A 21,066-nucleotide genomic window follows, 5' to 3' on the forward strand; every position below is an offset into this window, starting at 1 on the left:
GAGGCCACCCCCCACCAGCGCCGTCCGCGTCCGCTCCGTGACGCAGCAGCGTTCGGCCGGCGCCGAATCCGCACATCACGCCGCGGCTCTCGTCCGGCAGCCTCAGGGCGCGAGCTTGCCTCGAGTCGAGTCGAGTCGCCTCGCCTCGTCCGCAGCCACTCCGAGCGGTCCGCGCCTCCCCTGCCATCCGGCCTCACTAACCGCAATCAAAACAGGCGGCGCCGGCGGACCTCCTCCGAGTGCGACCCCACCCACCCCCGCCGACGATGATTTGCGCTCCGCCGGCGGCCAGCGTGCAACACAGACGTAAACTTCACACGTGTTCTGCATGGCACCCTATACAATTCGGCACAATTATCTGGCCAAACGGTCTGGCCTTCGCCGCCAAATAAGACGTCTTAAATTACAGCCGCCTGGTGCGGCCGCAGAGCAAGGTGGGCCGCGGAATGACGTCATTATTTCACACCATTTAATGGGGTGGCAAACGAGCGGTTACTCCGGCAGATAATTACCCCCTTTTCAGCGGCGGGCGGCGCCGCCGGCCAGCGAGCCAGCGCCCGCCGTTCGACGCCAATGGCCGGCGGGATGAAGCGGTCGGCACCGATGGCTCATCGTTCACCTATGGCGGCGCGCGGCCGGCCCGCGGGCCAGAAATCAGCAGGAATCGAGGAAATCGTTATTATCGAGTCCATTTGAGCCCGCCCGACTGTGGCTTAATTATGAGCGTTGGTTTCCAGGTACCGGAAAAGGATATTTGATCGCCCGATGTTGAAATGCTGCGGAGATAGGCATGGCGATTTGAATGGAGGCAGGGAGAAACCTTCAGTGCCATATGTAATTGATACTGTTTTGCTAGTTAGCCTGCAAATCACGGCAGCATTTCTTGTTGATCCAGGTAATATAACTCGAGCTGGAGATCGAGGCTAAGTAAATAAAAACTTTACCCAGCAGCCGCACTGCAGAAACGCAAAAATCAGACATGTTTACCAAACTCGGCAGCGGCACTTGTTTACACAGGCTCGCATATGAGATGATCTTCCAGCGTGGATGCGGATATCGGTGGCACGCGGCACCGCTGCCGAGAAGAGAAAGCTCGCCGCCGCAGCGCCCGCGGAGGCCGACCCTTTCTCTCCAGCCGGCCGCGGCGTCGCCCGCTCCACCTGAGCGCCGCCCGCCCTCGCGGCCGCCCCGGTAACGATATCGACGCGGTGGAGCGAGAGGCTTTAACGAGCCGCGGCGAGAAAAACCCGTCCCGGCCGGGCCAAGCCGGCGCCGGACCGCCGCGCTGCTACCGGGCCTCTGATTACGCGGCTAACGAGCCGCCGCTGCCGCCGCCGCCGCCGCCGCGGTCCTCTCGGCCCATCCGTCGCCCGCTCAGCGCGCCGACAGTCGGCGCGACGCCTCTGGCGCGCGGGCGGCGTGGCGCGGCGCGGCCTTGTTCGGCGCCGGCGCGCCGTCTGGCCGGCCCGGGCCGGGAGCGCAAGTGACAACTCAATTAGCGGGCTGGGCGAGAGCGGCGCGGCGCGCGGCGCGTCGGACCTGGCGCGGCGGCCGAAAAACGGGCCCCGCTGATGGACGGTGACGGGCACAGCCCGCGCACGCCGCCTTCAAACGCTCCCCGACGGCCGACAGCGGCGGCGGAGCGCGCTGAGCGGCCGCATACCGGGCCGCCTCGTGCATCAGCCGACCACCGCGCGGAGGCGAGATAAAATCGCCGGCAATTCGGTCCGCCGCGGGGGGCGGGGCGGGGGTTGCGCGCCGCCGCGTCCCGCCGGATTATACAAACAGACGCGACAGGCGTGATGGCCGTTGGCTTCGAGCGCGGATCATGCGCTGGGCTCCGGTGAAGGAGGCGGCGCGCAGTCGGCGCGGCAGTGTCGGCCGTTTGGCCGCCCTGGCCCCAGCCTGTATGCACTCGTGGGACTTTTCTTCAGGTTACTTTCGCGCCGAGACGGAGCTTTTTTACGGGTTTCCTGAGAGTTATCACCACCGGCGTTTGGTGGGAATATATAAAATCCAGCGGTAATCTACGCCGTCAGCTGAGGAAATGAGCCTGACTGAAATCTCTTCTAATTTCCGCTCCATGTTGCCGATCTGGACAACAATCTCCAAAAGCCTTCAATCAGAACCACACCACCGCAAAGCATCTTCCGTCCCACAGCGTTCCCTCGGTGTAAGTCTCAACCACAAAGGTTGCCAGATCAGCCCGAGCTCTTTAAATGAGTCATCATTGAACGCCACTGCAAGATTTAGGTATACTGACGAGCGGCTACGAGCCGAATAATAACATAAGTCTAAAATGTGTTTTGCAGCCAGACCCAATCTTTAAACTGAAATTGGACTGCCATAACACGGTGTGTCAGCGTTCAAGTAACGCCGCACAAAGTCTGATGACATTCGTGCTGCGCGGTCTACTTCAGAGCGGTCACATCGCTTCCGTCTGACAACACTCCCATCAATAATGGTTGCCCTATATACTAATTATCATAATCAATAACCACGTGACTCAGACTACGCCGGCGTGCGCAGATGACACAATAAATCGGTCCGATCGAACCGCACTGCTCCGGGTCCGGCCGACACGCGACCCGCCTGCTGTACAGTCCGCACGCCACGCCGCTCATGTCACTGCCCATGCCCGCTCAGGGTCCCCACGTCTCGGGGCTTTCATCGCTGAGGGGCTCACGGCAAAGCAAAAAGCCAATAAGAGCCATCGCTCTGAGCCCAGCTAGCACCTGGGCGGCAGGCGCGTCTCCCGGGAGACTCCGGTGGAGCCCAGACGGCTGCTGGGCTCGCGCCGGACCCCCGGGCACAGCCGCTCGGTCCTCGGACACAGTCCTCTGCCCCCCCCCCCCCCCCAGCCCCGGCCCCAGCCGCTCGGTCCCCAGACAAAGCTGCTCTCCCCCCCCCCCCCCCGGGGCCCCGCCGCGCGGTCCCAGCGCCCAGCTGCTCAGGGCAGGGGAGCCCCGCGCGCGCACCAAGGCGCGCGGCACGACCGGTCGACCGGTCCCAACAAATGGACAGCGATCGGCACTCGGTCGACCGCCGAAAACACACCCATCACGCCAGGGAAAAACGGCAACCGTCGACGAGCGATCGTCGGAGCCGACAGGCCAGCGTCGAGACAGAAGGGACGGGGCGGCCGTCGCGCGGGCCGGCACAGGTGGCGCACGAGATGCACGTGCCGCAGGTGGTAGTAAGCCGCAGGTGGTGCCGACGGTAAGGGTGACAAACGGGGCACAGGTGAGATCGCATGCGACACAAGAGAGCCTCTCTGCGATAAGACAGTTCATGCGATGAGAAGGCAACGCGGTGCCGATTCGATGGAATGGAGAACGTATAGATGGGAGCCTGTGAGAACATTACACTCCGGCCCGATGCTGGTCCGGATACCAATTTGTTCGCGCTTGTCTCTATGTCTTGTTTCCATGGTGTCTCGGTGCAGCCATCCATGAAGCCAAGTTCGCCGGCCCCGGCGGCATCAGCGTTGCGGGTAGCCGCACCGTTGATGACCTCAGCAGTTGCATGCGTCAATACATTATCACACGATTATTAGCCCCGCATCTCACGATTATTACCCGTGCCGGCCAATGCACCGGCCACGGACATTCAGCGTGTGCATTCTGCTCACGTCACAGGCCGGCCGCTTCAAATTCAGTCGGTCTCTGGCAGGTCCTGTGTCTGTATGCGATGTCCCGAGAAATTGCTGCTCAGACTTGCCGTGATCACTCATCAACTGAACAGCTCCTGCTCACCGGTGCCAAATCCTCGTTTCTTGGCATCCATCGTCCTCTCTTCCCCTGAAGCGGGCCGACGCCCGAGTACTCGCCTACCATTCAACCCACCCTGGGTGCCCAACTTATTCCTGACCTGCCCAGGCTAGCCTACGGCACCGACCACCCCCTCTCAGCGCCCGTCATCGTCCCTGAGCACCCCTCCCGGCCGTCCGCCTCCGCCGTAAAACGTTTCATCTGGGCGGCCGAGCATCGTCGCCAACGACGGCGCGTCGCCGGCGGCGGCGTCAGCTCGCGGCGCCCTGGCCCGGCCGGCGACGTAACCAGGCCGTCCGCAGGCAGCGCCGGCCTCCGTCGACGCTTCCACTTCATCCCGACCGCATAACGCCTTTGATGAAACGACCGCTACGGCCGACATCTACATCCAAATCTGCTGCTCCATGGGCCGCCGGTCGCCGCTCCGGCGATATGTGAGCAGTGCCGCCGGCGCCCGGCCCCCAGCGGGCTCTTCACGAGGCATAGAGCGCTCCAGAGCGCCCGCCGTAGACACGGCAACGGCTCATGCAGAAATCCCATCAGGGGTGTTAATGGCTGAACGTATCAAACGGCGGTGTGATTGAATGCCGGGATTGCCGAAGGCTTCAAGGGTCAACGGGCGTCGTCGCTCAGGTAGAGACGGTGCACGTGGAGCTGACGCACGGGTTCGGACGCGCGCTTTGGACTGGGACGGGCCGAACGGGCTATTGCTCGGCGCAAAACGATTTATACGCGTATCGCGCTGCGTCCCGAGAACGAAAGTTGCGTCCCTTGGTTGAACGAGCATTTCGAGAAGTTTCTCGTCTAACCCCGGATATACAGCAATCAGACTATAACTTTCAAATCACAACAAAACTCCGTCTGAAAGTTCTATGAAAACGACTCCTTGACATTTCATGTTTTCCGCTAGCCGACCGGAGAGAGGTGTTTCAGCGTGTGGACGACACCCTGCTGCCGAGCGGCAGATGTCCGTCGATGAGCGGTGAAGTTCTGGTTACCCAGCAGACATAGACTACCTGCGGGCGCGTGGCGAACCGATGAACTCCACATAGCGAACCATCGGCGTACCAACAAGGGCCCAGACGAATCAACTGTCGCTCCCCAGCTTCGCTAACACTGAACACTTTACACTGAACACAGCTTCCCTAACACTGAACACAGCTTCGCTAACACTGAACACTTGTCGGTCCACGCCCGCACCTGCATATAAGGACTATCCACGCCTATTGCACCCAAGCCAGTACAATTTAATTGTGCTCAATGCGTCATGCCTCGCACGACGCCTAACCATGTCGACCGCGTCGCATGCTGAGAAATTGTTATCCCCAAACGAAGATGCTGCACAATCAACGCGACGTTCGGACACAAGCGAGCCAATAACACTGCTCCCCAGCCCCCGCACTCAGCCGCGTTCAGCGACGTCCTGCGCCGCTGCGCCGCGCTTTACCTCTATGCCTTTCCTATGCCCTTTTTACCTTTGTGATGCCGGATCCTGTGCGTGAAGAACGGCTGCTGGAAGAAGCTTCCGAAGCCGTCGTACATGTCGGCGGAGGCGGCCCCGAGCAGGGCGGCCAGCGTCAGGCACAGTCCCACCGGGCGTCCCGACGCCATCACGCGTCACGCGGCGTCACGCGGCGTTACACGGCGTCACGCGCGCGCACTGCGTCCCACCGTCCGCCGCCGGTGACCTCTCACACCGCGCGGCCTCCGCCGCTCATGCTTCTCCAGGCTCGGTCCGCGAGCGAGGCGGACACGGAGGATGCTGGAGCGGGCAGCGGACAGCGGGGAGCTGACCCCGCCGGGAGGCCGGGCAGCGGACAGTTAACCCCGCCGGGAGGCCGGGCAGCGGACAGTTGACCCCGCCGGTGGGAGGCCGGGCAGCGGGGTCAGGCGGGGTGGTGACGCAGCAGGCCGTGCGCGCCGGGGACAGGACCGAGCGAAGCACCTGTCCGGCAGGGCGGACCCGGCGCAGGTATGTGGAGGGAAGAGTCGGACCTTCACAGACAGGAGCCTGGCGGGAGAGTGGCGACTGTTAGCGGGAGAGTGGCCGACCCGAGGCGCTGACGCGGCGGCGGAGGGCGCTGGGGCGACAACCGGTAATTACCCCGAGCTTATGAAGATGTTCAACGCAGACGCGCGTGAGCGACCGCGAACGTGCAGCAGACCCGGTTCTGCAACGCGCTTAGTCCCAGCCCGTCCCGCAGGCCGGCTTGACACCCGGACCGCCGTCGAAACAGGCGACTATTACAGAGTATGCTGCAGATTGGGCGGAGATCGCCGCCCCTGCAGGTGTGAGCGCGGATCGAGAGTTAGATAGCGGCTAACGAGCCGCCGGACAAACCGGCCGCCGCGATAAACCGATCCCACCCCGGCACGTACCCCTCTCCCTTCTCGCGGCCCTCTGTCAGAGCAGCCAACAAAGGCATCCGTGGGGGCGTTACTTCGAGCCGTAGGCCAGAGCTGGCGGCTGGTGGCCACCACTGCAGATCTCCACCCGGAGCGAGGCCCCCCGGTGGCGGATGCGAGAGCTGCAGCCAGCCGTCGCTGGTATAGTTCGCCGCTTATCGGTCGGAGATTCGATCGGATGTGTTCGATGCACGCGAGCGGTTGAAGACCGCCGCGCGAACGGCCTCCAGAAGCAGCAGCAGATGCCACGCTGCCACGAACAGACCATTCCGCCTGTTCACCAACTGAAAATTATCCGGGCACAGGTGCCTGGATCCCGGGAACAGGTTCGACGACGCGCGGAACGGGACCGATGACTGGACGCACCGTCGCCGTCACCACCGCCGCCACTACCGCCGCCACCGCCGGCCATAACCACGGCCGGTGACACAGGATGTCCCCTGCAGCAGTGACGTGCCTGCAAACGCCAGAGGCACGGCGGACGTCGCTGTGCAAGGCCGCGCTGCTGCATAACTGACGCGCACCAGCGTCACCTTTGTAGTCGATGGTGCCGCACACGCTGCCGACGGCCGCGACGACGGAGGCAGCCAACGTCCCGGCGACGGCCCCAGAGTCGTCGCGAGCGCTCCGGGCCGCACTGAAGCCAGCGATGTGCGAGACAAAGTCGCTACCCTTGACTCCGATGCGTCGAATGCTACGCCACCACCGACCCCGCAGTGCCATCGACTCCCGCGAAATCGTGCTCGCTGCGACGCTAGCGGCGCGCCAGAGGACCCAGCGTCGAGACCGGTCTGTTAGTGATGTCAGTGACGGGGCCAGGGGCCCATCCAGCGTCGAGACCGGTCTGTTAGTGATGTCAGTGACGCGACCAGGGGGCCACCCAGCGTCGAGACCGGCTTGTCAGCGACGTCAGTGACGCGGTGGAGAGGCCACCCAGCGTCGAGACCGGTCTGTTAGTGATGTCAGTGACGCGGCCAGGAGGCCACCCAGCGTGGAGACCGGCTTGTCAGCGACGTCAGTGACGCGGCGGAGGGGGCCACCCAGCGTCGAGACGGCCCTGTCAGCGACGTTAGTGACGCGGCCAGGGAGCCACCCAGCGTCGAGACGGCCCTGTCAGTGACGTCAGTGACGCGGCGGAGAGGGCCACCCAGCGTCAAGACCGGCCCATCGAGGCCGTCCGATCATGACGAATGGCCGACCATTAGCGTCGATCTCAAGCCTGACCAACGCAGAGCAAACCGGTTGGTTTTCCCAGCACGTCGCCAGGTACTGATTGGTCAAGCGATAATTTATGACAAAGCGCGGTGGCCGCTTTCAAGATTAGAGCGGCAATTTGTTATCGGCGCCGCTGGAATGAGGACTGGCTCCGAGAGAGCGAGCGTGGCCTCGCTGCCGTGCCGGTCAGCTGGCGGCGCTATGACGTCATCCGCAGCACAACTACCACGCCATGCTTGCAACGGCCGACAGGGATTAGGTCCGTGGACCAGTGCGATCACGCAAATATGTGATGGCAACACATCTGCCCCGGGAAGGCAAAACCACGTCAGTACTTAAACGCGCGCGTGTGTGTGGAAAATGTTTTGCCTTGGCGCGGCCGAAATATAGCCAGCGGAGAAAGAGGTCGCAGCAATCGGAACGGGGCCGTCACGGAACACATGCAAGGACTGGCGGCTGTCACACCGCCCAACGCTCGTCGGCGGAAGGTTTAGTTCTCGAAGCCCAACGCCGCTGGCGATTCGCCATTCCGGACGCCCGCCACGGGATTGCCGTTACCACGCCCCAGCCCCACCAGTGCCACGGGTCGGCCACTCCCTCAGGTCCCGTCCGCATCGCAGAGCCAGCCGAAACGCACGACGCGGAACACCACACACTCCACGCGTACCTCCCACCCACGCCGCGCGAGCACAACTGACTGCCAGCTCCGCATCGTCTCTGCGGCCGAGGCCGCTGCCGGCCAGTTTAGTCGCCGCGCCGCCAGGGGCGCTACGGTCGCCTTGCTCAGGTGTCGGCCGGTACGCCCCTGGTGCGCCGGCCCTGCTGCGAGCTATGGGAAGCCGGCACCGTAAAAAGCGGGGCGTGTTTTTCCGCGCCAACACAGGGTAATTGCGGCTGATCGACTCGTGCACTGTGCGGAGGCGAGCGAATAAGTGCGCGGGTAGCACTGTTTTTAATGCGGCCCGCGGAGATGGCAGATAGGGAACGGCTCAAATTAACAGTCGGGCAGTGAATCAGACGGCCGGATATCTCAGTTGTGTTTTTGGATGGCTGCAAAAACACCATCGCGGCGGCCATCATCACAGCAGGCGCCATGCGAGAGGACACGATGCTAAAAACGCCTCGAGACTTATCCTTTCACAAAAACGCTGCCAATGCCCTCCGGCCGCGCCAAAAAACCCGCATTTCAAATCATTCGGGCATACAAATTTCGATCCGTTTCGCTTCACCGCTTCGCAGGGCCGGATGCTGGCCGGTGCCGCTGACAAAGCCAATCACGGCACCATTTACCGCGACCGGTGAAGGGGACGAGGTCGGGCAGGTGGGCCCAACACCGGCGGAACAATCTGGGGGCTGTAACCCCGCGGTGCGACAACAGCCCCAATCTAGCGCTGGAGACCGACCAGCTCGCTACCTGGCTGCTTCCGTCCAGCCTACTGGACGGACGATCCAGAGAACAGGCAGCCGCTCCCCGCAGCCTGTGACGTCACAGGTGCGAGGGCCGGCACCTCCTCCGCTCGGCGGGGGTTCGATCTGCGCGGCGCGCCGACTTGTTTTCCCGGCCGTTGGCCGACGATACGATCGGCTAGCAGGGGAGACAAATGAAGCCGTCCCGCGCGGACGCAGCGGCGGCAGCCGGCGGTGGCCGCTCGAAGCCCGCTAACAGGCCACCCAGCGGCGGCTTGGGGCACGCTCAGATGTCACTAGGGGCCGCTCGGGGCATCCTCACGGGTCACTCCGCGATGGCTGAGGACTTTCTCGCCGGTCACCGGTGGAGGCTTGAGCGGTCGGACATGTATACCACGCTCCTGCTAACACCACGGTCGGACTGCCGCACCGACGCCCGCAGGCCGACAACACGGTTGGGCCGCCGCACCGACGCCCGCAGGCTGACACCATGGTTGGGCCGCTGTACCGACGCCCGCAGGCTGACACCTGTACCGACGCCCGCAGGCTGACACCACGGTCGGGCCGCTGTACCGCCGCCCGCCGGCTGACACCACGCTTGGGCCGCCGCACCGACGCCCGCCGGCTGACACCACGTTCGGGCCGCCGCACCGACGCCCGCAGGCGGACACCATGGTTGGGCCGCTGTACCGACGCCCGCCGGCTGACACCACGGTTGGGCCACCGCACCGACGCCCGCCAGCTAACACCACAGTTGGGCCGCCGCACCGACGCCCGCCGGCTGACACCACGGTTGGACCGCCGCACCGACGCCCGCCGGCTGACACCACGGTCGGGCCGCCGCACCGACGCCCGCAGGCTGAACCACGGTCGGACCGCCGCACCGACGCCCGCCGGCTGACACCACGGTCGGGCCGCCGCACCGACGCCCGCAGGCTGACACCACGGTCGGACCGCCGCACCGACGCCCGCAGGTCGACACCTGTACCGACGCCCGCAGGCTGACACCACGGTCGGACCGCCGCACCGACGCCCGCAGGCTGACACCTGTACCAACGTCCGCCGGCTCAGCGTTTTGCAGCTCGTATTATTTACGGCGATCGGACGGCCGCCGCGCCGCCCGCCTCAGCAGCACCAGCCGGGCGCGGGCTGCAGCTAATGTATGCCGTTCGTTCCCCACCATGAGATACGGCCCGGCTGAAACGTTAATGAGAGGGGGCGGTAATCGAATGGGGAGGGGGGCGCCGTCGCGGTCAATCGCGGTCGAGTTCAGCGAGGTTGGCACGAGATGAGGCCTCCACAACACGGTCGGATCGGCGTGAATGCTTTCTGCTGCGATGTGTGCTTGGAAGCATTGTACGCGATTTGAAAAGAACGTTATTTCAGGAACCACGCTCGACAATGATCGCAGTGTCCAAGTCATGGCGTATGATGCATCTTTACATTTAGCTCGGACGGACCGCAATGGCGCCGCCGATTTTCGCAAACAGTGCAAATGGCTGCAAAACCTTGCACCCCCCGAACTGCATGACAATCCCACCGTCATAAAACATGTCTGTATCGCACAAGCCTCGGAGCGTCATACTTTTGCCCCTATCATCATACATAAACTAGCACCCGACCGGATCCACACACTCATGAGCGAGCGAAAGCTCATCAGGCCCGAATGCAGACAGCATTACGACATGAAAACGATCAAGCTCCCGAACATTTGTGAAGAACGTTTGCATGCGAAACGATCCACCCAACGACCAAACGCTTTATGCGCGAGGTCGCCGGCGTGGGTCATTCGCAGGCGGCTGAGCCGTGCGGCCTGCCGTTGGAGCATCACGCCGGCCGGGCCCGATTTCGGCCAGCCGCGACTACAAATCCCGGCGGCGCATTCAGACCCGGCGCGTCCATCATCGGGAAGGCGCGTTAAATCAGGCCAAATGAGACGGCGGCCGCTCGGAGGTGCATAACGCGCGCCCGTGCAGATCCGTCAGCGCCGCCCGGCCGCGTTCGTCATCGGCGGCCCGGCCAGGCGTGGTCTGGTCTGGTCTGGGCTGGCCTGGCCTGGTCTGCAGCCCACTTGTTGGCCGCCCGATGACAGCACGTGACAGCAGCCCCGCAAATGGGGCAGTAGGGCGATGATGGAGGCGTAGTGGCAGGGCGCCAAAGAGATGAAGGCGGTACGTTGACGGCAGAATGACAGCCGGCTTTGACCCTATCCCTGTACGGCTGCGCCCTCTGGACGCATGCTGAGACGTTACTGTACCACGGCTGTGTCTGAGACCCTACTGCACCACGGCTGTGTCTGAGGCGTTACTGCGCCATGGCTGTGTCTGAGACGTTGCTGCGCCATGGCTGTGTCTGAGACCTTACTGCACCACGGTTGTCTCTCAGACCCTACTGCAACACGGCTGTGTCTGAGGCGTTACCGCACCACGGCTGTATCTGAGATACTGCACCGCGGCTGGGCCTGAGGCGTTACTTACCACGGTTTTGTCTGAAACGTTACCGCACCATGGCTGTGTCTGAGACGTTACTACCCTGCGGCTGTGTCTGAGCCACCACCATTGTAAGCCGCCCGTCCAGCTAGACAGAGCCTGTAACCCACTCTCAGGCAGAGCCGCCAGACCCGGTCCCCATGCGGAGCTGGCTGGGAGACTGAGACGCCCGAGTGGGGTGGGCGCAGCTGGAGGCTCTGCTGACGCTCCCGGGAGGAGGCCCGGCTCTGCCGAGTTTACACAGCTGATGGGCACAATGGTGCCCATATAGCCGCCATCACTAATGCCAACAACTCTTTCCGAACAATCGGCAATCTATAGCCGGAACGGTACCCAATGTGAGCACGAAGAAAAACAACGCGGAAAGAGGAGAGAGAAAAATGCGAACAAAAAGTAGATTGCCGGGCTGCAGACGCCACGACTTAGTCAAAAGGTAAGCAGTGATAGCCGAAAAGAAGAGGTCCTGGAGAACACGCAGTCTTACGTGAAAATCAAATATGGCTGGCGAGCGGATGCGGAGTAGTGTAATCATGCTCATCGTTGCAAGGTAAACGTGATTCATGCCTAAGGAGGACGAGGGTAGTTAGCTGCCCGTTCCCGCGTGCATCATGCGCCATTCAGAGGACCACCCACGTCAGGAATTTAATGGCCTAGCGAGCATGCAATTATCTTGAATGCGGAATAACAACGGACTTACGGCCCAAATGCGTGTTTGATCCGACGATGCGACATGTTTGTACGAAAAGGAAATATACCGCGCGCGTAAGGCACGTGTAAATATTCCTCATCAGTCTATCTATCTATCTATCAGGTCTACCAGTAACCACTGACTGACATTCGTCAGCTGGAGACTTCAACTCTTCCGGTTATGACCAGAAGACCGCCAGCTGCGGATCGAAACACCACCAGCCCACCGCCGGCTGCAGATCGAAACACCGCCGACCGACCGCCGGCTGCGGATCGCAACACCGCCGGCTGACCACCGGCTGCAGATCGAAACACCGCCGACCGACCGCCGGCTGCGGATCGCAACACCGCCGGCCGACCAGCGGCTGAGGATCGAAACACCGCCGGCCGACCAGCGGCTGCGGATCGAAACACCGCCGGCCCACCGCCGGCTGCGGATCGAAACACCACCGGCCGACCGCCGACCATCGCAGCCCCATGTAGCGGACACGACAGGCGAGCGGGCCACGCGCGCTCGTGCAAATGGCCCGCTGTCGAGCGCGACAAGCCACTCCATCGCGGCTAATCCGGCCCATCTCGGGTCCGACACATTACACAAACAGATGCGCGGGGGACACAAACAAAACGCACGGATATGCGGCCCGTTACTCAGGCGCCGGACGGGTGCACCGACGCGGCTTCCAGGTGCCACTTCCGGGCATTCTTGTGCAGAGTGGGGCGAGCCTCTGCTGACACCTGCTAATGGCTACTGTTGTTATTGTTGCTAGTTATGTCATGGAAAATGGGCCGTTTCAATCGATACCTGTCTTTTAACATAATGCGACACGTTGCCTCCTGCAGGCACGGCTTTCTGCAATAGCGGGGAGTAGGGAGAGTTGTATCAGTTTCAATCCTGAGCTTCCTCCTGCTGTAACTACTTAGGACAGGACTACGATTTTTATGTCTGCAGATAACTATAACCCTCAGCTTTATATCTAGCAGTTAAATTTTGAAGGGGACCTTGTCGTTGTTTGTCAAATGACTTCTGAATGACATCCTTTCAAATGAAATAACTTACCCTACCCTGGAGTAAATTGCGTCACATGATAAGGGAAGTTGCACTTATGTTATCGTTGTCATACAGAAAGTTGCATCGCAAGGAGACTGGGCACGTTACGACAAACGGAACAAATGCGCAGTGCGTTTGTGTTTTTTCATAATTTGTCGTGATTGCGACATGACACAGTTTTACTCTTTTGACATCAGTAATGTAACTGTCGACTTGTTTTTGGATGACAATAAGTCATGGCAGTCAGTCATTAGCATTAAGTCAGACAATGAAATACACAGTATCACTGATGCAACATGCCCCATGCACAGCTGATACAGCATGTACTGCCCGATATCGCGTCGCCTGGAAATCCTTGGGAAGTCCACGTCAAATATTTTGCAGCATAGACGACAGATCCACTTCCAATACCACTCAGTATAACATTCAGGTTGATCTAATTATACCGTAAGCCACACATATACACACCTTTACACCGATCGCTTTAGCTTTCACCGATATGCAACGCACACCTTTGTCGCGCTTGCCCCAGGACAGCCGCACGTATGCGGTCGGAAGTGAGGAACACTGACAGGTAAAGGGAGCTGCTATGCGTCAGCTCAGTTGAGTGACTCGAAACAGTCGTCTATTGCATAGATTTGGAATAAATTATGTTGATACTACTTTTACGACCCACCCTATTCCCCCTACTATCGAGCCAGAGGTAAGGGGCACATAAGACCAGTAAGAAGATATAGCTCATCGGACAGCTCACGCTCACGATTTAAGGGAATCAGCTGATAGGGGGATATCCGTAAAATTGAATGTGATACTAAGGTAACGTACAGTTTGACCCCTTCCCTCCCCCACGCTCAAAACTTGAGGCCACTATCATCAAAAGACTGTCAATGACCACATCTTTTCACACATTCACCGCGTTTCGTTATTACAATAATCGGCTCGTTTTTTGTCAATTATAATACACTTTCTAGCGTCATTGCATGACGGGAAATATCCTCTTCAAGGGAGTGTTTCACGTTTGTGTGGGGTTTTGGGCTGAAATGGACATTTTCAAGATCATTTGGTGCAGTGGACAGCCCTGCCCTTCTTGAGGCCTTTAGTTCCTGTGCAGTGGACAGCCCTGCCCTTCTTGAGGCCTTTAGTTCCTGAGCTACACGCCCGAGACGGTGTGCAGATTCTTTTGGGTGCAGACTGAAGGTCATTCAGACATGCATGTCGCCTAAGCAACATCATTCAAATTATGCCACCCCACGGCGGCGGCGTTCAAGGTTAGGAAGAATGCTACCCTTCAGCTGTTCAGATCTGGCGTCCGTCAGCGCGATTTACAAGTAAAGTGTACGCTAACTGGCTCGCAAACAATGTTGAGCAGGCTGAGCAAGCTTCAATCACGAAACGCATTTTGTGCTACGTAATATAAGAAGCTGGACATAGTTCCTTCACTTGCTAGTTATAACGGAAATGATGCTTGTAAGTGAATAACTTAAGAGTAACGTCATAACTGAGTATGTGAATACCAGGAAGCATCTTGCGTTTGTGAAGTTCGCTAAAATGGTAAATTTTGTTGTCTAGAGCAGTCTTTTTTCACTTAAAAGTATACCGATGGCTATAAGTGGCTTCAAATATGAAGCATTCTCATCAAGCATTTGTTTGTCTTGTTTACCTCAGCTAGCCGATTCCATTGTAACATAAACTACCCTGACAGTATTGTGTGGTACAATACTGCCCTGAGCTCACAGGTGGTCCCGCGGCAGTTCCACGCGTGGCGGGGAGATCAGACCAGCGTCGGCCGAGATTGGTCGGCGTCGGTCCGAGACGCGTCACCTCGGGGAAGGCGGGGGGGGGGGGGGGGCAGTCTGCCGGAGGGGGGCCGACGAGCGCCGCCTCCCGGCGGACACACCGTCGCGTGGCAAGTTCTGATCACCGCCCACCGAGCTACGTCGCAAATTAAAGATTGGGCACCGAAGTTTGCCAATCGCGCGGCTCGGGCCCGGGGACGACTCCGATGAGGCGGCGCCGGCGCGCCGCGTTAGCGCGCCCAACGGCATGCATTACTTACAGCGCGCAGCAGCGGCGGAGTTGGCTAAAGTTCAGCCCGGTGCAAAGGACGAAATCTCCTCAAAAAGACGGCGTTTGTTGCGTTTCGTTGTCATTTTACGATTTGGGGTTTAACACGCGCCCGGACGACCGGCTGAACAGCCTACGCTCGCTGGGGGCCAATCTGACTCCTAAGATCTCAATAACTAAAGGGCCTGAAGACACCAAATTTACAGGGTGGGTTGGTCTGTATATAAGCTCACTTGTGTTAAAATTACAGGTTCATCAACTAAAAAATTAGGTTTCAAATAAGGTCACACAAGGTCAAGCTCAAGACAAGCGTCGAAAGTGCCCCGAACTCGTCGCGCAACCGCCTTGCCTCGAATCTGTTCTTAGCAAAATGTCACTGGTGTTTATTTTGGATCAGTGATCTTGTTTGGCCTTTTTAGGGCCACACTATGACCAAAAATCTACGAGATCGTCTTAAGCTTTGAATCTGAATAAACGCCAAGGTTTATGCAAGGCGGCACGTTCCGAAAGAACAAAAGGTTAATCCAGGTCATTTCAGGCCAATTAACTACTCTGACTTTAAACAAATTTATGAAAGATGTCTGTTACAGTACCTCTTATTGAAAGTTTCAAATGAGCCTCAGAAACTACCGCACAAGGCAAACTCTCCAGTAAAACATCACGTTAGTTTTAACTTCGGCTTGACATTTGTACTTGACACTAGATCAATGGAATTTGCTGCAATGCCAAATTTAATTGTTTTATCACTTCCGAACTATCTCAGAGATGTATGGCCTCGTCTAACACTACGTTGTTGCATCACTTTTAACAATTCCCTACAAATTGCCTTTGCTGACGACAACGACTTAACTACGAGCTGCCATAGGTCAGAGAACTTACAAGGGAAACACAATTTGTTTCATTCCAAACGACCCGCTAATCAATTGCCTACAACTACGCCACATTTGGCGCGACTACGTGACGCCATTCGAAAATTGTTACGTAAAAATCTTCGCATGTCAAACTGACCCCCAACCGATCGCGTGTTAAACTCCACTTTGAAGTGGCCAGGATGCATCGAGAGAGAGCCGAGATACGCCTCCCTCTCTCGCCAATAGAGCAAAACTTCCGCTCATAATTCCGGAATACCTAACGATCTGCTTTCGGTGCCATGGGTCAACATGGTACATCTAAAAAATGAACACCGTGTCCTCAACACCTACCCGCCGGTTGCATGAACTGACGAATAACAGTGCTTTTTTCATACTTTTTTATCCTTTTCCCTTCCTCGGCCGCTGTCATTTGTGACTGCCCCATTCGAGCATTCGATTCGATACTGTTGGCAACAGCCGCACAAAAGAATGACCCTCGCTAGAATGACCGTGTGCACGATTGTGTCCACGCCGTGACGGACAACCCGACCCCACAAAGCCTCCGAACAATGCCGGCCGCCAGGCCCCGGTCGAGCGCCATCCGTCTGCGGGCGCGGCGCACGCCCTCGTCCCGGCGGTCCACAGCACTCAAACCCGGCCGGCTGCGCGTGCACGAGCGCCGTGACGCGCGCGCACGCACCGGCCTCGCCGCGACCTGCGAGCGGGCCGTCGTGACGGCGGCGCCGCTCAAGTACCCTGCCGCGGCGGCCGCGGCCGGCTGAGGGCCATCAAGGCGCTGGCCGGCCGGCGCGCCCCGCCCGTCCCAAGCACCGGACGCGGACGCGTCGGATTTGTAAACAGCCGGGCGTAACGGTACGGCGCGGCGTGCGCCGCGAACGCCGCCGGTCGTGCCTGTCACTCAGGTGCCGCCCGACGTCGCCGGCGATCCCAAACGCAGCGACCTCTGGACGGGGAGGACCGCCGAAGGAAAACATTTCTCCTGCGCGCGGCGACGCGAGGGTAGGAAGCGCAAAGCGAGGTTTAGCCGCCGGCTTAAGCCGTGCGCTTTGCACCGCCTGGGACCTGACTTCTCATTAAAACTTCAAAACGGTCCCGATCTCCGATGATTGGTGGTGAGATAGCACAATCGGCTGGGAAATTAGATGCAATGGTCTGAATAAGATCTGCCGCGGGCGGCGTCGCGGCGGAGGGAGACGCCGGCGTCGGCCCGGCACCCCTCCATTTCAATTTCACCGGGGATGAGGATTTGCCGGGGGCGATCGAAGCCTCTATGAGGCTATCAAGGTTATATGGAGGAGAGCGCGGCGAAAACAGTGAGCGCCCGGCACGGCCAGGCCCAACTAGTAAACAGATGAGACCCGCCATCCGCGGGATTGGGGCATTTGCATGCTGAGAGGATCGGTGTTTTTTAACCCGGCCGAATCAGGCGCCACGCCGCTGGGAAGCGGTGGCGATCTCGGCCGCCGGGAGAGAGGCAGCCAAGCACGCTTCCCGTGTCAGCCGCGCTGGGCCGGCGCGAGCGAGGTCAGCCGTGGTGGGCGCTGCTGTCTACTGCCGCGGTCAGCACCGACAGCAGCGCGCGAAAAAACAGGGTCGTAACCCCACGACGGCACGGCGGTGGCTGGCACTCTCTGCTGTGATGCTGAACCGCTGCCGCCTGATGCCAATGTTTTTCTTCGGGCTCCGCAGTCTGCAGTCCGGCATCGCCTTGGCTTATATACTACCCACGGCATCTCTGGAGCACGGACGCGGAATTGAAGCCAGATTTCATTTCTGTTCGCAGCGATTTTTCAGTCTTGTCTCCAAGACCACACCTACACAGTTGCGTTATTGTGGAGTGTCTCTGAAGTTGGCAGGGGACTGTCGGATACCAAAAAACCAAGAACCATTTGAAAAGCAAAGTGCATGCCTGCTTTACTTTTCCCTCAGCGTAATCGGCTTTGCAACAGGCACCTGGACGCGGCAGCGGGCCACGACCACGAGGAACAAAGCCCGTCCCCAATGTCCATTTCCGCAGGCCCGCAGAACTACGGTCCATCTCCAAACCTTCGGCTCGGCGTCCGCGCTGCTTTTTCTGAGCTGCCGCGACCAGTTCGCGGGCTGTCGCACCCCGCGTCGGCAGGCAGGCGGCGGCGGCGGCGGCAGCGGAGGCGCGGCGCGGCTCCAATCAGTCGTCGCCGTCGCCGCCGCCGCCAGCTGATTTTCGATGTCGCGCCGATCGTCGGCGCCGGCGATTTATGCGGCGGCGCTGGCGGGGCTTATTTCAGGTGGACGCCCGGCGAATAACAAGCCGCCGCGTCGCGTACGTGCCGGTGGGAGCGGGGCGGCCGGCGGAGGCGCCGAGGCCTCCGCCACGGCATCGCACGCCACGGGGACGTGAGCGAGTTAAGTGAAGCGACTCATCGTCGCACGTCCGTTGGGACCGGCGACGGCGCCCGCAGGGCACGGTCGGCACGTGGCAAGGAGGTGCAGAGAGGGGTTGCGTACGAGCTCGGGCTCGTGGCTGGGACTGGAGTTTGTGACTGGAGCTCGTGGCTGAGATTCACGGCTAGACCTGGGGATGATGGCTGGAGTTCGTGGCTCAAGTTCGTGACTGGGCTGGGGTTCATGGCTGGGGCTGGGGTTTGTGGCTGTGGCTCGTGGATGGGCCTGGGGATGATGGCTGGGGTTCATAGCTTGAGTTCGTGGCTGGGCTGGGGATGATGGCTGTGGTTCGTGGCTTGAGTTCGTGGCTGGGCTGGGGTGATGGCTGGGGCTCGTGGCTGGAGTTCGTAGCTGGGCTGGGGTCATCAGCGGCTCGGACGGTTGATGCGTTTATTGTTTGGCGCCGGTTCTTTTCGAGGTTAGTCAGCGTCAGCGTGCTCTGATTAAATGATAGCCGAAGCTCTGACGGCAGTGTTTAAAGCGTTTTAAACGCACCACTCCCTGGGATATACAGATGGAAACGATGCCAGCCGGGCGCTTCAGTAACGCACTTGGAAGAATGACACCACCTGTGCGGCTCAGCTCGGCCAGGGATAGGCCAATGCAATCTCACCGAGCGCAGGCTACCCGAGGTGCGCCCGGCTGCGTCCCTCGCCGGGTGTAAAACCGGTCACCTGTACAGGTCAGCCAGTTCATGCGCGACTGAAGAATCGAACTCACTTGACTGCGACCTACCGTCGGATGCGCTCCAACGACACGCGTCACGTGGCCGCATTCATCCTGCGCGTGGGGCCTCTGGCTCACTGACCCCGCTCACCGCTAACGACATCAAGTCTGGAGCCGACCAGCGGCAGCAGCCGGCCATTAGCAGCCTGCGGGCCGGAGGCCACCCTTGCGCTCCCCACGGCGGGGTGACATGACCTCGACGCCCGCTCCTCCGACCTGCCAACCGCTCCATGAGCACGCACCGGGCGCCGACGGCTGGGCACCGTTCGCGTTCCGTTCAAGCCGGCTGCCCGGGCCGTTTGCATAATTCGAATCGATGGTCGCCACCGTTAGGCAGCAGTCGCCTCCGAACAATGCCCCGCGCCCCAGCACGCGACGGCAACTGCCCCCGATCCGCGTCCCGGGCGGCTTCGGATAACGGCCCTTGGTAATCACGCGCAGACGGGCGGGACCCGCTCGGCGCCGAGGCCTCCGGCGGGCCTCAGCCATCCGCCTGTTTTTCCGATCGGCCACTCAGAAAAAAGATGAAGATATTTGATGGAGATTCCGCCGCCGCATCCGGACGATGCGTCTCAGCCGCGGCATCGCGCAGAACGCCGGAAGTGACTGATCCCATCGCTGCTTCCGGCTCCCAACTTCAAAAACCTAGCGGAGACGGGGGGGTTTGTGGCGAACTTTGTCGCAAAAATCTACAGACTTCGGAGAATCAAAGAGCCGTAGGAAGCCTTTGTGTCGGCGTCGTCTGGCAGTTTAAGCCGCCTCCCGCGGATAAAGTCGCCGCCCGCGCCTTTTCTGTGAGGGAGACAGGCTGTGCGGTCAATTTGTCCAAACCGTCGCGGCGGTACGTGATGCCAATTTTTATCTATTTAGAACGAAAAGTTTGTCTCAGTTCACACCGTTCACGCCAAGTAGATAAATGACCCGAACTCGAGGGAGGGTTGGCGGCACACCACGTGCATTGAAATGGCCTGTCACGACACCGATGCATAATGCAAGAATGGCGGAGAATAGGGCAGCCCCCTCGGTGGGACAAGCGGCAGACGCCTGACCGATACTCTGCTGTCACGTATTTTGGTATTGCATGTGCAAGTGATCTTGTCAATCGGTACCCGAGAGCAGCCCTCTTGTGTTATGTTACACGTCTTGTATGCACATACACCTAATAAGCCCCATATCAAAGATCGCTCCAACGCCTTGCCCCAAGTGAAATAACGACTATAACAAAAGGAAGCGGGCAGTCATCCATTCTTTCCTGGGTATCGTGAGCTGCCCCTTGCAACGATAGCTTGCATATTGCACGGCCATCCTGTATGCAACACAAAGCCCTCAATCTGTTGTACTCCCCGACGCGTAAAACATGGCCAAGCAGCGGAGCGGGGCCGGTGCGGTGTGGGGCGCGCCAGAGACGCCGCAGATACAGCAGCGTACATGTCCGGCTCCCCAGCAGCAGAGGGGCCGTGACGAATGCTCGCTCGCAAGCCATGGCTGTGCATGCAGCGCCGCTCGCGCCGCCGGCGCCGCACCCGCCGGCGCCAGACCGATGACTGTCACCCTGGGGCGCAATTAGCACGTGCTGCACGGGCCTCCCAAGCCGGCGCGCTCACAAAGACGTACAAATCGCCGGTATTGCGGAGGCCGACGCTGCCGGCGCTCGGCGCGCTCGGCTGCCGGCCGGCGGACGTGCGCTCGGCTGCCGTCCCGTGAGCGGGGATGAACGAGGTTTTTCAGCACGGACTGAGCGGACGGACGTCGCTTCTCCGCCTCGCTGCGATCGCGTGTCGCATCGCTGCCGCGACTGATTGCGACGCGCGTCGCTTATCTTAACAAGTGGAAATTATCGTCAAATGGAATATTTTCTGTCGCAGATTTCAATCAGACGAGCTTCTTCATCAGCTGTCTGGATGTCTCGTTAGCGCGAGCAAACAGCGGCGCTTAGACGCCTGCGCCAAGTTCGTCTT

The 21,066-nt window shown here is 60.0% G+C and overlaps 1 protein-coding gene across 2 annotated transcripts in view; it reads right to left on the minus strand.

Moving 5' to 3' along the window:
• The window catches only part of LOC119102330 (semaphorin-2A), a 97,522-nt gene that overhangs the window by 58,836 nt on the left and 17,620 nt on the right, over positions 1-21,066 (minus strand). Inside the window, exons 1-2 of one of the 2 annotated variants that reach the window (XM_037225697.1) lie at positions 8,059-8,080; positions 5,246-5,781 (exon numbers count right to left, since the gene is read on the minus strand). The exons of the other annotated variant lie outside the window; for it this stretch is intronic. Of the exons in view, the coding sequence (XP_037081592.1) occupies positions 5,246-5,381 (136 nt within the window). The 5' untranslated portion in view covers positions 5,382-5,781; positions 8,059-8,080. Of the gene's footprint in view, positions 1-5,245; positions 5,782-8,058; positions 8,081-21,066 lie in introns of those variants that run through there. 2 annotated transcript variants of the gene reach the window in all.

This window comes from Pollicipes pollicipes, unplaced genomic scaffold (genome assembly GCF_011947565.3).
Source record: "Pollicipes pollicipes isolate AB1234 unplaced genomic scaffold, Ppol_2.1 Scaffold_5724;HRSCAF=6776_pilon_pilon_pilon, whole genome shotgun sequence".
Taxonomy (NCBI): domain Eukaryota; kingdom Metazoa; phylum Arthropoda; class Thecostraca; order Pollicipedomorpha; family Pollicipedidae; genus Pollicipes; species Pollicipes pollicipes.